Genomic DNA, 16266 nt, shown 5'->3' on the forward strand with positions numbered 1-16266 from the left:
GCCTCCACCTGGCAGTGCGGGGCCCTGCGCGCCTCCTCCTCCTCCCCCCCGCAACCTCCTGGGGGTCGGGGTGTATTTGAACGCACCATGCGGGAGGAGCGGTGCACAGAGCCCTTTTTTTTTTTTTTTTTTAAATGAGGAACTTCAAAATAATGAGTCTTCTTTTTTTTTTTTTTTTTTTTTTAATTTAATTTTTTTTTTTTTTTTTTGGTGGGGGTGGCGCTTTAAATCAATAAATAAAATTCGCTGGTCGGGGAATATACAGTGCTCAAAAAAATAAATATTGAGGAATTAAGTGACCTATAAAGATTATTGTATAATGTATATCTTTTTATGAGGTTTTGTAAGAATGTGTAAAACTCTGTTAAGGAACCTGTTCTAATAAATGTTCAAAAAAATAAAAAATGAAAAATAAAGGGAACACTTCAAAAAACACATCCTAGATCTAAATGAATGAAATATTCTTATGAAATACTTTGCTCTTTACACAGTTGAATGTGCTGACAACAAAATCACGCAAAAATGATCAATGGAAATCAAATGTATCAACCCACGGAGGTCTGGATTAGGAATCACGCTCAAAATTAAAGTGTAAAAACAAACTCCAGGCTGATCCAACTTTGATGTAATGTCCTTAAAACAAGTCAAAATGAATCTGTGTTGCTTCCTGAGTGGACACTATGGTTTCACAGAAGTGTGATTGACTTGGAGTTACATTGTGTTGTTAAAGTGTTCCCTTTATTTTTTTGAGCAGTATATATTTTTTTTTATTCATTGAGAAACGCAATTTTAGATACAATGATGTCTTAAAAACTTGAGTGCCACATTTCTATGAACAAAATGTCATTATCTTCATCCGTTTAACCGTCACCTAACTAGGTTGTCGGTTTAAATCGGGCTTAAAATGACATTGCAAAAAATGGATTATTACTGTGTCAAGAGCCCCAGAATATGGTGGTGCACAAAGGGATGAAGTAGATTTTATTCAGTTTTTTTTTTTTTGACCTACACATTGTGAAACTTGAGTTTATTCCCATGCATTTAAAAGATAACCATCATTTGCATGGCACTTGAGTTTAAAGGACTGTCTCAGAAAATTAGAATATTGTGATGAAGTTCTTTATCTTCTGTAATGCAATTGCAAAAACAAAAATGTCATACATTCTGGATTCATTACAAATCAACTGAAAAATTGCAAGCCTTTTATTATTTTGATATTGCTGATTATGGCTTACATCTTAAGAAAACTCAAAAATCCTATTTCAAAATATTAGAATATCATGAAAAAGTAATTTGTGTTTTTTTAATTGCATTACAGAAGATAAAGAACTTAATCACAATATTCAAAATTTCTGAGACAGTCCTGTAAATATACCAATTTATGAAAGGTGGATGGTTATTTGTCTAAATGATGTGTGAATGAGAGAGTTACTTGACACGTGATTGAATGGTTTCATGTCTGTATATGACGTATGAATGAGAAAGTGAATTGTTGACTGTCTCCATATTTTGTGTATATGTATATGTCTATAAGGTGTCCTTTAAGTGATGAGTAAGGTACCTTTCAATAAAATGTGATGTTATTATTCTTATTATATCATCATGACATGGTTTTACATATGACGTGAATAAAAGAGTGAGTAGTTGTAGGTCTATAGGACACATGGATGAGAGGGTGAATGGTTGTAAGTCTATATTTTATGTATATGTATGTCTGGACAGTGCCGAGTAAGACGCCTTAAATAAAATGTCATCATCATTATTATAATTAGTAGTAGTGGTATTAGAAATATTATTTACTATTATCATATGATGTATGACTGAGAGATATGATGCATGAATTAGAGTGAATAGATTGAATACGCTGTGCGGATGGGAGGGTGTGTTGTTGTAGTCCTTCGTATGACTTATGAATGAGCAAGTGAATCGTTGTATATCTCTATACGATGGGAGAATGATGGCGTGAATGGTTGTTTGCTTCAGTATGACGGCTGAATGAAAGAGTGAGTAGTTGTATGTCTCCATTTGTGACCATGTGATGGGTCCAGGGTGAACCCCGCTTTTTGCTTAATGACAGCAGGGAAAGGCTCCCTCCCTATGACCCTGTGGGAGGGGTAAGCAGCACAGTATAGAAAATAAATGAATGAATATATAAGTTTTTTTTTTTTTCAGTGCTAATAGTCTGTTTGAGTAGCTGCAATGTCTTCCCTTAAAGTTTAGTGTGGTTATCGATTTTTCTTCAGTGAAACAGTATAGATAGAATTGCATTTGCTACTCAGTGCAAATCTAAGGAATTCCAGTGAAACTGCGAAATATAATCATATAAAGCAGTGGTGCCCAACTTTTTTTGTACCAGGGACCAGTTTTATGCATGAAAATGTTTCCGCGGACCGCTTAGAGGCACGGGGGGGGGCTCAAATAATAAAAAAGTTTTGTCAGTTTACAGTACTTAATCTGAATGCAACGATTATACTTTATATTAGGCAATTACAATATTAAGTGGGGCGGTAAGGCGGAGGCGGAAACCGTGGTTTTTTTAGAATAAGATCCGCAGGGTCTGGTGAAAAAACTATCATGTGTAGCAAGAAAGATTTTCTTCGTGAACCGGTACCAAATGATCCGTGGACCGGTACCGGTCCGGGGACCCGATGTTGGGGACCATTGATATAAAGGAACCCCATGTTTTAGCTATTTATGCTGGAGCGCTGATGTAAAGACAGGGGTCGGGCAAGTTTGTCTTCTCTCACTCTTCCAGTTCCTCCCTGTTAACTGGCAGGATAGTGGTGGAAAAAAACACAGCATGGAAGAGAAATGGAATCCAGTGAAACGCTGTGGGAACAACCGGTTGACCTCAGCTTCACGGATGACGTTGCCCTCCTCTCGCAGCCACGCTCCGAAAACAGCAACAAGACACAAACAAAAACAAGACGCAGGTGGTGAAGATACACCTCCAGAACGGCTCGCTTTTCCCCGAGGAGCGGTAGAATGCGTGCTCGTGATGGACTCCGGCATCAACGAAGCAGCGATGGAGGTCAACGTGCACGGAGAAACGGTGAACGTGGGAACCGGGCGCGTTCATCAGTAAGTACCTCGGGAGGATGTCAGGTGATGGAACAACGGCGGGAGTGATTTGCAGGGAGAGAACCGGACAGCAGAAGAAGTTGGGATCGGTTACGCTCTCAGGAAGCGAGCCACCGGCCACACACACACACACACACACACACACACACCCAACAGCCGCAGGAGGTGTGCCCATGATCAAGATGTTTGGGATACAAAACAACTTTAGGGTACCTCTGTAAGCAAGAGCCAAGGTCCAGTCAACATCACCCAAATTCAGAGGCTTCATGGGGATGAAGTGTTACTTTATTTATTTTTTCAGATTTTCTACAAGACCCCCCCCCCTTAACTCACCCTAGAACGTTACGCTTTTCAGGCACGTGAATATCACTTCTGCTTTTCTTGCGTCCTCCTCAGAAATAAACGAAAGGGTCCAATTCTGCCTCTCACTTTTTGTAAATTCAGTCATGGAAACAATTAGTAAAAGAATGAGTGTTCTGTTCCGAGCTGCGGCGCAACTAAATACATAAATCTTTTCACGGCACATCCGCAGGGGCGTTTTGACACGAAACATTTTACGAACCTTCAGGGTAATCTATAAATAAGATTTATCACCTTTGTCTCGGTATGAAGCGTTTAACCGCCACCGGAGTGATTTGAGGTGAGGAGACGACGTGACAGAGACCGGATAATTAGGTCCGATTTAATGTAGGTGTTCAATGAGACAACGTTTTAGAGGCAGAGCAGGTGGGTGTACGAGAGGGGTTGAACGGGCGATAAAAGCGTATCGGTGGCCTCTGTCCCCGCGCCTGGTGCTTTCCCCTCGATATGTCAAGCTGCGTTAATGTTGAGAACCCACGTCAGCCGATCGCGATCAAACCACAGACGTTCCGTGAAGTCATCGTTGTCACAAGTTGTGTCGATTTTCGTCTCCGTGCGAAGTGTGACCTTCCTCGCGCGGGAACTATTCTTTAACGTAAACAATGCGGATGATATCAGATGACCTTTCTCTCGGTGTCCGCACACACATAAGCTGTTGTGAGTCTGCATGTCCGTGCATGCGTTAGAGCACCCACTGGGAGATTACTTCATTAGCCGGCGCCGTTTCGGGGGGCAGCGTTTGGCGTTCTTGATAAGTTGCTCACCGGCGAGTCACGCCGCTGCTCTCGACACAGTTTCTAACTCAAACAAAATTAAGATTTCGCTCCGCCCTCGGCAAGGGGGTCCAAGCGCTTGTCACGTCTCCCTGTGCTGAGATGCGCTGACTCGTAATGGTGTCGTCTACACACTCACGCTTTCCTTAGCATTTATTAATGACCCCTTTGTGTCTCCGTTTCCAGACAGCGGGACAATTTCGAGTAACTTTTCCTTGTTCCTTTTAGCTACATAGGGTTAAAAGTGTATTATAGTGTTATGAATCTGTTTGGAAGGTTTTTGTTCTGCACAATAAGATTTAAAAAATATTATAAGTTCATTCGATGGACACTAAAAACACGCCAAAGAAAAGCAAGGACAAACTTGTTTCCTAAATCTTGAGGGAAATTTGATTTTTTTTTTACAAACACTCGCCTTCTGTTCCTAAATTTAGTTTCGCCAATGAAATCCGCGTATAGGATTTTCAATGGTTTCGGATTCATTTCGAATCATAGGATTCATTTCGGCATCTGCTTTACGGTAATATCGAACAAACCATTGACCAGTATTATTATTATTTTTTTATGTTACGCGGATAGTCAGGGGTAAGACTTTAGCTTAAGGATTAGTCCCGTTTTGGAAACGTGTGAGTTCGATAACGCGGGTCCCCAGAAAGATACAACATCCATTCTGTCCCCCTCTCGGTCCTGCGTCCTTTCGCATTCGCATTGTGGGAACTCACTTCCTTCCTGGACGTGAAAAACAACTTCCCCAAACATAAATCATCCAGTCTTAGGGGTGAAGATTTGTTTTAAGGAGAAGGCAAGTTTGGAATATGATTAAGATTAGGGTTAGGCAAGTGGTTGCTCAGTGTGTGTGTGTGTGTGTGTGTGTGTGTGTGTGTGTGTGTGTGTCTGTATTGATTTAGGACGTGTGCAAGAATACAAAGAGACCCCTGAGAGCGAGGGGTCAACAGCTGCTCCCCAACAACCAATCAATTGCAGTGTATCAGTAAACATTACACACAGACACATGGACACATACAGACACCCGCTCTGTTCGCAAATCCGTTGCCATGGATACCAGATACAGGCAGCCAAGAGGGAGCAGTTTTCCAGCTTAAACTGTAAATATTGAATTATGATGGGGAGGAAAGAGACAGCAGTGCAGGGGCAGCTTTCCTGCCTGAATGATCTAAATAACTAGATAATCCTTTCATCTCTATTCACCACTACAAGGAATCTGGTGCATCATTAATGTTTACCAAGTTCACATTAAAAATGAATCTCTCTTCCTGATCCAGCTATTTATCTAACTCTCTATTACATACTGAGCGCTGCCCCAATTCCTTCATGTCTTTGCTTTTTTTTCCCTTTTTTTTTTTTTTTTTTCCTCTGGAAGATCTTCATTCCCTCAAGTGGGGCACAAAGTAAATGCTTCCCTATGCCTAATTTGCAATGCATAAAAGTGAATATCATTCAAACCACATTACCAAATGCTGAGGCTTTTATGTGGCAATAGATCTTTTGTGGTTTCACTGTTGGGGACAAAAGGATATTGAAAGGTTGAGACGATACGAGGGACGTAAAATGATTTAACAATTAATAAATGCATTAGCGAATCTTTCGAGCGGAGCCGCAGAAGGGTTGGACAATCCGAGATAGACGGGCTGGAGGCAGAGTAAGCAAATGGAGACTCAGAAGGTGGATGTCAATAATTGGTTTGCCTCCTAACCAGAGGAGTCAGCAGAGCTGAAAAATTATAACAATGATATTCATGACAAAGCTACGGCACTCGAGAACACCGGCAAAGAGAGCAGTGAGCCGTTGTACAGACCTTGAGGTGACATTGTACGCAGAAGAGACTCGCGTTCAATCAATGGAGGGCTTTTCTCAGGGAGTCCACTAATCTGAAAGGGCAGCAGAGGGTTCATCAGAGCTGAGAGACCCCCTGGGACCCGCAGAGGTGATGGGGTTAGCTTGCACACGGGGAGAACTAAACGTACCAGTCTGTGTGTGCGTGTGTGTGTGTCAGCGGTTGTGTCCATGCATAGAGATGTTTGCCAAAAGCTCATTCCGTGTGCGCGCGTGTGTGTGTGTGTATATATGTGTGTGTGCGTGTGTGTATTTTCACATGAACGCGCCTGCCTGCGTGTGTTTGTGTTTGCCAGAAGGAGCAAGGGCCATGCTGGTAGACTGAGAATTTAATGGGACGTGTGACAAGGTTGATTACTGAGGCCTCTGATCTCGCTGGGTTAATGAAGTAAATGACTTCTTGGATAACACACCGCTGGGGCTATCTCCAGTTCCTGATACACTCAGATAAACGAGAATGATCTTCTCCCTCATTTACCCTCCAAAGACGACTGGCATGAACACCCTGCTGCCTTTGTCAAGATCAGGCACTTTCAAAGCACTCATGCATTCGGGTTTCTCACTCAATCCCAATTTGGTTTCCAATTGTTCCCACATTTCTCTATTGTGAGCTGTCACACGAGGGCATGGGACTGAAAGCGCGCCTAACTTTTTCCCACCGCTTTAGCCCGGCGTAGGAAATTCATCGGTCGGGAGAGGCGGCGGCATCCGAGAGAGGAGATGGAGTCGCCAATCGAAAACGGCAGATTGTAGCTCTCAACAAAGACGGGCCCAAAAAATGCGGTTGATTGTGGGCTCCCTGCTGGCTCTGTCGATCTGAGGAGATGACATGGCTCCCATCCCCCTGCTACTTAGAAGGACATTATCATAATGTTGTCTCCGTATGAGCCAGGCAATCAAATGGGCTCATCTTGAAGTCCTGCATATGCTGATGATCAGATGCTGGAGGTGAACAAAAAAAGAAAAAAAAACGTCTGCCCTAATATTCATTCAAGCTGACAGCTCCAGCATCTAACGTTGTTATAACTCACTATGTTGTTTGTATACAAATGCTACCACGGAGGATAATGATTGTCCTTCTGTTTATCCTACTGCCTTCTTTTTCTCTTATCTCCCTGGAGATCTGCAAAGAGTGGGCGTCAGATTTGCAAAGTGAATCATGTTGCGGCCAGTATGAAGTTCATTTCTGATCGTCATCAATTTGTAGTATTTTCATAAATTCATCATAAATTAAGTTAGATCCCTACAGTTTTTCCAGGGAAACAGACAGCAGTCATGCTGGAGTCGAATCATTTCTTCTGAAAGCCACATATCGCTTTTCATCTTGTGTGAGCTTCACACCTTAGCTATCCACCCTACAACATCCTGTTGTGTTATAGCTGCATGTGGTTAGATACAGCTGTACTCCTCGTGTGTGTGTGTGCATGCGTGTGTGTGTCTGTGTGTGTGTATGTGTGAAACAGCAACAACAAGCAAATCTCCCTAAAAGGCAAACGCTGCCACTTCCCACTTCCCCCGAGACTCTTTGCTGTGAGTAAAACAAAGACTTGTGCAGCAGGTGTATGAAGCAGCACACTGTGCACGATTGTGCTGAATCACTCACTTTTATGCACCCGGCCGAACTTGTTTTTACATTCTCTGTTCCCCCCCCGTGGACATTCATGTGTGTCAATTTAGGCAATCTGCGATGAAAATTTCCACGCAGGCGACGGGTGGCAATTGAACAAACAAATGATAGTCTATGAATCATTTATCGATGCATTTTTGGTGAATTTTTCTAAATGCATTTGGCCTTTTTTTTTTAATATTACATGAGGTTTTTTTTTTTTTTTTTTCATTTTTAGCTATTTGGGATAGCTTTTAACAATTGTTAACATCGCTTATAGGTGTGAGCAATGCCAGGATTTTTACTTTCTATCTGCGTATTGTGTGAATGTGACTTTTTCAAATTCTACATCTGGACCCTTTTGGCTTGAGACAAATTGCCTTTCTTGCGATCCATTAAATCAGTCAGTGTGAGACACAGAAATTTAACAGATTTATCCAGGGGGGCTCGGGGGGGGACTCAAACCTCCAGATCATGATGACCCCAGTTGAACCCCACACATATATGTCTTTTGACACTCTTTTGGTAGATGTTTTTACTATATGGCCAGTACACGGTTTTGCAGAGGGATCATTTGAAGGGCTGCTACAAAAATACTCATGCATTCGCCGAAATAGCTGTTCTGTCGTCTACTGTACATCATGTGTACAAGCTCTGGTCTGAAGCAGCTTCCCAGCAGCAGGATGTGGTGGTGCGACACGTCCCTTGCCTTGCTCAACAACAACCACTTCCTATGAGTTTGATAAACAGCCTCATGGTTTCACTCTCCTGGCTGTCAAACAGCCACATGTACACACACACCCACACCCACCCACACACACAAATTGAAAGAGAGCGACACATACACATCGCCGCAAAAGTATCACCATCACCATCTGCTAATGTGACATATAACCAGAGTGAGTTATTGTCCATAATGTTACCCATGGAATCATGAGATTTACTGTGACTAACTGCATAAAGGCCAGTAGACCCACTTATGCCTCTATAATTCAGCTGCCATTCTTCTGAAGCCTCTGAGAGATTGGGTGTGGGACGCACACACACACGCACACACACACATACAATAATGCTCTCAAATCATATCAGAATTAGACCAGGACATTTATATGTCACATTTGTAATAGATTGTTATAAGTGTGTCTGAGTTATGCTGACCATATCACAGTTATATTTCACAAGAAAGCAGCTCATGTTGCTCTGAAAATTGCACTTATAATGCCATTAAATCTTTCATATTCTTGTTTTTCCTTCTTCTTTTTTTTTCCAATTATCTTCTCTCTTTTTTCTTCTTTTTCTCCTCTTTTCTCCGCTCCTCCCATCTGCACGGTTGCATGGGTGCATACACTCCTGTCAGTCACATCTCTGAGCTGTCAGGATATGTATGTGCAAGCATCTGAGGGGAGAAAGAGAGGGTGTATTAGGCCTGCTGATCCTTCACACCCCTCTTGTCAAACTTAACATTAAAATAAAAGTCAGTTGCATGCGTGTGTGGGTGTGTACGCGTGAGACAAGGAGGGTCAAAGGAGAGGAGCCGTGCCTAATCCTGAGGGATGTGAGGGCATCTACTGTGTATGGAGATGGGATGTAGAGATGTGTTCAGCGGTGCATGGATCACAAAACCTCCCTAACAGACAGAAGAGTCTCCCAGGAGACCGATGTCAAAGCCATAACTCCAAAAAGGAGGAAAAACTGTCAGAAATATATAACAACATTTCACTTCACAACTTCAGTGCATTACTGAAGTTGCAAAATCTGAGAAACATTCTTAATGGACTGTCACTTTACTGTGGAAGAAGTCTCAGAAGAATATAAAGGGCATATTGTACATACCATATGTTGTGCAATCATATATAATCATGTGCTGGTTTAATATGAAGTGAAAAACTGTTTTGTAAGTGAGTAAAATAGCGAATAAGTTCACTTTCGCCCTGTGAATTGCCCACGTCGTGGACAGAGATCTCCGCTAGGTGGCAGTGTTGTTCAATTTTAAGCCGCGTCTTAACCCGGAAATGGTATTAGCAGACCTTTAACGCAGAGGAAGTCCCACTCAATGCTGTTGACAGCTAGCCGCTATGGCCGTTGATGTGAAGTCCCGAGCCAAACGATATGAAAAACTCGATTTTCTCGGGGAGGGCCAGGTAGGCGGCAGCACTCTCAGCTGTTTTCTCTCTTTATTTCCTTTCCCGTTGCTCCCGAGCTGGCTCTTACTGGATATTTATGCTGACGTTGCGTGCTAGCGAGCTAACAACAAGCCGGTTGCTAATGTCAACAAAGCGCATGCTGCCTCTGCTACATACATGTGTATTTTAACGCCTCTCTACTTTTGTTCTACAGTTTGCTACTGTTTACAAAGCCAGAGACAAAACGACAGACACGATAGTTGCTATTAAAAAGGTAAAAGAAAGTTGTTTAAATGTTCCCACGATCAGTGGCTTAAACTCATGCTGAAGTTCAATCAATCTTTTGTTTGTTTTACGACAGATTAAGGTCGGACACAGAACCGAAGCTAAGGATGGTAAGATGTTACTGACAAATATCAATGTATTTCAATTCTTTATTTCAAGTCCATGTTCATTCTACTGTCTGATAATCAATCTCTCCTAGGCATCAACAGGACTGCTCTTCGGGAGATCAAACTACTTCAGGAACTGCATCATCCAAATATCATTGGGGTAAGTACATTGTGACACTAGTCTTACATGTGAGAAACAATACTATTTTCATGATTCAACAAATTTATTTTTACATTCTATGTGATTTAGCTGCTGGATGCCTTTGGACACAAATCTAACATCAGCCTAGTGTTTGACTTCATGGAAACTGATTTGGAGGTGAAAGTTCTTATCTATATATATTTCAATGTTTAGCCTTTTGCCAAAATCATTTATAATTCTCTGCCACGGACAGTTATTATCATTGCTCATTCATAGTCAACAGTCGCTCTCTGCACAGTATTTCACATTCAGCTATCCCCTCAATAGATAGACATGTCAATCAGTGACAGAGCATTTAAAAGTTGGACTTTTTTTGACATTTGTTTTTTTTTATTTGTGGGACATTACACTCACATACACACACACACACACACATGCACGTATATATATATAAAAATATGCTTTTTTTCCTGTCTATATATATATATATATATATATATATATATATATATATATATATATATATATATATGATGGCTGACAGTGATGTGCTGCTGTGTTGACGGAGCTGATGACAGAATAGATAAGCAAATTCACTTCTAGTGTACCAAATACACAAAATAGACAGAGCTTTGTACATGCTTAACAAAATGAAGCTTTTTCATTTAAAACTACTATAGCTGATTATTTTAGGCTATCAGTAGGATGCACACCACACACTGCAACAGTGGCTTTAAAAATTCAATAATTTCATTCTGGGCTCTTAACAATTTACAGCAATTAGCTGCTCACATTTGGCAGGCTTACACCGGGCGGATGCATAATCCTCATCTAATTGCCTGTGGCGACAGCATATTTTTAGATCCTACTCTCCGCTTTGGCTCTGAGTTTATTGACAATAGTAGATTCATTTTTTAGAGTAGTCTGCAGCAGGACACTGCTGCCATTGTTTCAAATTCTGTGGGAGCAGTTGAAGAGCAGGATGACATACTTTGATTCATTGTATTGGCTCCAGCTGCATCCATTTTTTCGGAGAAAATGCTGTTCTCTTCGGTTGATTATATCTAGTCAACTCTAATATACAGTCAGATTTTGAATTCTTGTCTTTTTTTTCCTGTCTTTATCAAGGTGATCATCAAAGACACAAGCCTGGTCCTGACCCCGGCCAACATCAAGGCCTACATCCTCATGACCCTGCAGGGGTTAGAGTATATGCACCAACACTGGGTGTTACACAGGGTAAAAGCAAACACACATAAATATGTATTAACACTCATTCAACCTCAAACATACTTGCAAACTGATGAATAAAAAACAAATAAAAGGAATCCAAAGTTCACGACAGGAAGAAAGCCATGCTTCAACAATGTGATAAAATGTTAACTTTTGAAGAACCAGATGATAGAATTATGGCAACGGATGGAAATTGGCTAAAGGGTTGGCCCTTTCTTTGAGGACAAGTCAAATATGATTTTACAAAACAGTGACCATATGCAAAAAGCATTAGGTACTTTTTAATGATTGGGTCTGTTGAGGCTCTTTCATAGAAACTATTTCTGCTATGAAACATTTTTCCTCTGGAAACACACTCACACAGAGGCCAAAATCTTAAATTACTGTTCTGGTTTTTCAGGATCTGAAGCCCAATAATCTCCTGCTAGATGGAAATGGAGTGTTGAAATTGGCCGATTTTGGTTTGGCAAAGGCATTTGGAAGCCCCAACAGAGTCTACACACATCAAGTCGTTACCAGGTCCGTGATTCCACCTTGGTTTGTCAGCCAAAGATGACACAAACGAGATTGCTATGCGGTATACTGTATAATATGGTACCTTGTGAAGATTCTCAGTTCAATGGCAAGAAATGCCGCTCACTGAATTTGAATGCCATCAAAAAGTTAAAAAATTTCAATAATTTAATTCAAAAAGTGAAAACCATGGAGTTTATATTTCACACATACTGATATTTTCCATGTATTAGTTTCTTTAAATTTCAATGATTATGGGTTACAGCTAATGAAACCTCAAATTCGGCAACTCAGAAAGTAAGACTAAGCACAAGATCGATTAAATAATAAGATACTTGTTATAAAGAAATATTGGTCCATAGAGCAGTGTGTTAATGATCTGTTCAGTAAATGCACTCAATACTTGGTCTGGGCCCCTTTTGCATGAATTACGGCATCAGTGGGGCGTGGTGTGGTCCCAGGTTGCTGTGATAGCGACCTTCAGCATGTCCGCATTGTTTAGTTTGGTATCTCTCATCTCCCTCTTGACAATATCTCATAGATTCTTCATGGGGTTTAGGTCATGCCAGTTTGCTGGCCAATCAAGGCAGAGTGATAGTGTTGTGTTGGTAATTTTGGCAGGTTAGGGAGGCGCCAAGACCTGCTGAAAATGAAATCAGCATCTCCATAAAGCGGAGGGGAAACACAGAGTGCTCTCAGATTTCCCAATAGACAGCTGCGCTGACTTTGGACTCAGTAAGACACAGCAGACAGATGACGCTGCGCCTCAAATCATCACAAACTGCTGTGGAAACGCCACATTGGACCTCAAAACATCTTGTACTCAGTGCCCCCAGAGTCTGGGACCTTGATTTCCCAATGAAATACGAAATTTAGTACCACTGAGCAGGTGTGCGGTGCTTTTTCTCATTAGTCCAGGTCAGGCATCTCTGAGGTTGTGGCTTGGCACAAGGAATGTGACAGTTGTAGCACTTGTCCTGGATAGATCTTGTGTGCTGTAGCCCTTCAAACACCGACCCCAGGAGCCCTTTCCATTATTAAGCTCGAGTACAGCACTCTGTGAACAGCAGGCTTCTTATAGCAACAACCTTTTGCGTCTCCCCCTCCTCGTGGAGGGTTAGGATGAATGTCTTCTGGACAACTGTCAGGTCAGTAGTCTTCCCCGTGGCTTAGTTGCCGAGCGACCGTTTAAAGGCCTCCAAGTTATTTTCTCCGACAAGAGTATGATGCCACGACTTTTTCCACAATGTCTTTGATTTTCTGAGACACTGAATTAGGCTTTTCATTAGCTCCAAGCCATAATCAGCAAAAGATAAAATAAATACACACCTGAATTACATCATCATGTTTTTTTTAATGAATCTATAGAATACGCTTTTCGAATAGAATTATTGAAATAAATTAACTTTTCAGTGACATTCTAATTCTCAGAGATACACGGGTACCAGGATCCAAGATCGCCGGGTTCCAAACCAGTCGCTCTGCGGCCTTCATCATCTTATAAATGACTAATTGTGTTTATTTACATAATAAGTAAAGTCTCGCTGAATTGTTTGATATTTCTTCAGTCTTAACTCCATCCCTGTTGATTTCTGTGCTAGATGGTATCGCTCCCCTGAGCTTCTGTTTGGCGCAAGGATGTACGGCGTGGGTGTTGACATGTGGGCAGTAGGTTGCATCCTGGCAGAGTTACTCCTTCGGGTATGTGAGTCTCTTTCAAATCCAATCTTGTAGTAACTGGACGAGCCTTTATTTTTGTGCCGATGCTAATAAATGCATATTTTCTTTTTTTTTTTTCATCCTAGATACCCTTTCTCGCCGGAGACTCGGATCTTGACCAGCTGACGAAAATCTTTGAAGCGCTCGGAACACCCACAGAAGAGACGTGGCCTGTTAGTATTTGTTTTGCTTTTAAATACATCCTGTGTAGGTTTGCCTCTGCTGAATTGTGAGGATCCTTGTGTGCATTTGTTTTTCTTTTATTATTTGTCTGCAGGGAGTGAGCAGTCTTCCAGATTACGTGTCCTTCAAAATTTTTCCTGGCACTCCCCTTGAACATATATTTAGTGCAGCTGGAGACGACTTACTAGAACTGCTGCATAGCCTCTTCACCTTTAACCCTTCGACAAGGACCACAGCCACGCAGGTATAATAAATACTCACACTCCACTGGACTGGCTTGGTATGGGAAACATCAGATGAGACTTAGTGATTGAATTATTTTTATTGAAACCCCTACACTGAATCACTGTATTCATTCATAATGAGTATATTTTTTGGCTTTTTAAAATCTGCATTTTATCTCACAATATATCTGGTTGTATTCGTCATTTTCAGTTTCTTATTCTAAAGATGAATTTTAAAATTGGATATTCGTCAAAAATAACGTGTCAATTGTCTGTAGGCCTTGAAGACAAGGTACTTCAGTAACCGACCCGGTCCGACACCTGGTCCCCAGCTGCCCCGACCCAACTGTTCAGCTGAGGCTCTGAGAGAGAAAGAAACAGTCGGGCTGAAGAGGAAAATAGAGGGACTGGAGACAAGTAATCACATTTACTATATCTATTCAGGGTCCACCCAGTCATGCCTTCACTTGTAACTTTTTCAGAATAAACTGAACATGGTCGGTGTCCCTTTTTTTTTTCATAGCAGAACTGGCCCAGGGCAACCAGGGATGCATGTAAGCAGCGAGTGCTGTCTGCAATTTTGATAAAAGCGGTTAATTTTAGACTGTCCCGCTAACACCCAAGACAAATATAGTATTTTACAGTGGCCGGGGAACGCTTCCCTTCCCTATCTTCCAGACCACCTAATTGAATATTACACTCCTTAGGGTGTAGGCTTCACATTAACTCAAGTTATAGACTCATAATGTCATGAACTCGAACACATACATAGTCTAGTGGATTGTGGTGGGCTATGTCTTGGCCAAGTTGGTCTTTGATGTTACGGGGAGGTTCAAAGCCTTGCCATCCCCTGTGGTTTCAGAAAATGTCTGGTTTGACTGCAGTGAAGGCTGTATATTACAGAGAGACTTAAAATGACTCTGCAGTGCAGGAAATCTCACTTTACCATTGTTTTACATGCATATGTGCGTAACTGTGTTATCAAAAGCAATTATTCGAAGTGCAATAACTTTTTTTATCCTTTGACAGCTGTAATGAAGAAGAAGCTGATTTTCTAACCTGAGACGGCCTGACAGATCTGACAAAGACCTTTGGAAACACATGCGCGCCCGAGGCCGCCACCAAGCATCCCGAGCTGTCGTTGCTGTGACGCAGCATTGGATGCAGGACAGAGAACGCCTTGTAGCCGGCGGGCATCGGCCGTGGCCCTTCACTTTGACTACAGTGCCCTGGCCCCTGGGACGTGACAGAGTATGACTATTTATGGGACTTGACAAAGGAAAAAAACAACAAAACAATCATGTTGGCTATAGAGGTTCATTTCACGATTTGCATTTTTATCTGTTGTACGTAAAACTAATAAATGGTGCAAATGCATTTATGGCATCGCTCTGCATTGGTTTCAGTTGACAACCATGTACGAATGAAAAAACTAAACAAAATCAAAACAACGTTGCTTGTAAAATGTAACTCTTGGCAATTTAAATAGAGAAGTTAATTTTCCTTTTTATTGACAGAAAGGTTTATCAAGCGAAGCAAAATGTTGCTCTATTTACTCAGCATGTATCATGGGTGCACAATTAGACAGTAGATGTGTTTCCTCCGGCCAGACCCGGCCATGAGAGGCACTTCCCCCTCCATGTGCTTTCACTTCAACATTACAGAGACCATTGCATGTGCCCTAGGGTGCTTTCCTTGGGCTCTGCTGTCTTTCTGCTCCGCCAAGCAGGATCAGCTCTTGACGGCGGCAGAAGAGAGGGATATGTAGAACCTGTCAAAATTCCAAATTTCCAAGCCCCCCAAAAAATCCACAATAATTGCAGTTTTTTTTCAATGAAACTATGATTTTTATTGCCGTGTAGAAGTGGTAACCAATGTTCCCTAAAGAGGCTCCTGAGCGGCCCCTGTTGCACCTCAGCCCTGGAGTTATTGTTAAGGATGGTAGTGGTGGAGACCCCTGGGAACCACAGCGGCGGGCCCTCCTCTCAGTCCAAGGCTAGGGTCTGGATCTCCGAGCCGATGGTGGATGAACCCTATTGTATCAGAGGTTAGTTTGTAGCTCT

At 41.8% G+C, this 16266-nt stretch overlaps 1 protein-coding gene across 1 annotated transcript; it reads left to right on the top strand.

The window, feature by feature from the left end:
- The first annotated feature begins 9711 nt into the window (after nt 1-9711).
- On the top strand, nt 9712-15580 carry cdk7 (cyclin-dependent kinase 7). The gene is made up of 12 exons (XM_086173859.1): nt 9712-9815; nt 10012-10071; nt 10159-10192; nt 10282-10349; nt 10440-10508; nt 11460-11570; nt 11965-12083; nt 13679-13778; nt 13883-13969; nt 14074-14223; nt 14482-14620; nt 15233-15580. The coding sequence occupies exons 1-12, from the start codon at nt 9750-9752 to the stop codon at nt 15259-15261; spliced, it is 1032 nt and encodes a 343-aa protein (XP_086029985.1). The 5' UTR covers nt 9712-9749; the 3' UTR covers nt 15262-15580.
- The last annotated feature ends 686 nt before the right edge of the window (nt 15581-16266 follow it).

This window comes from Fistularia commersonii, chromosome 26 (assembly GCF_037954325.1).
Source record: "Fistularia commersonii isolate RoL2024-O1a breed Wild chromosome 26, RoL_Fcom_v1.0, whole genome shotgun sequence".
In the NCBI taxonomy this organism is placed as follows: Eukaryota; Metazoa; Chordata; class Actinopteri; order Syngnathiformes; family Fistulariidae; genus Fistularia; species Fistularia commersonii.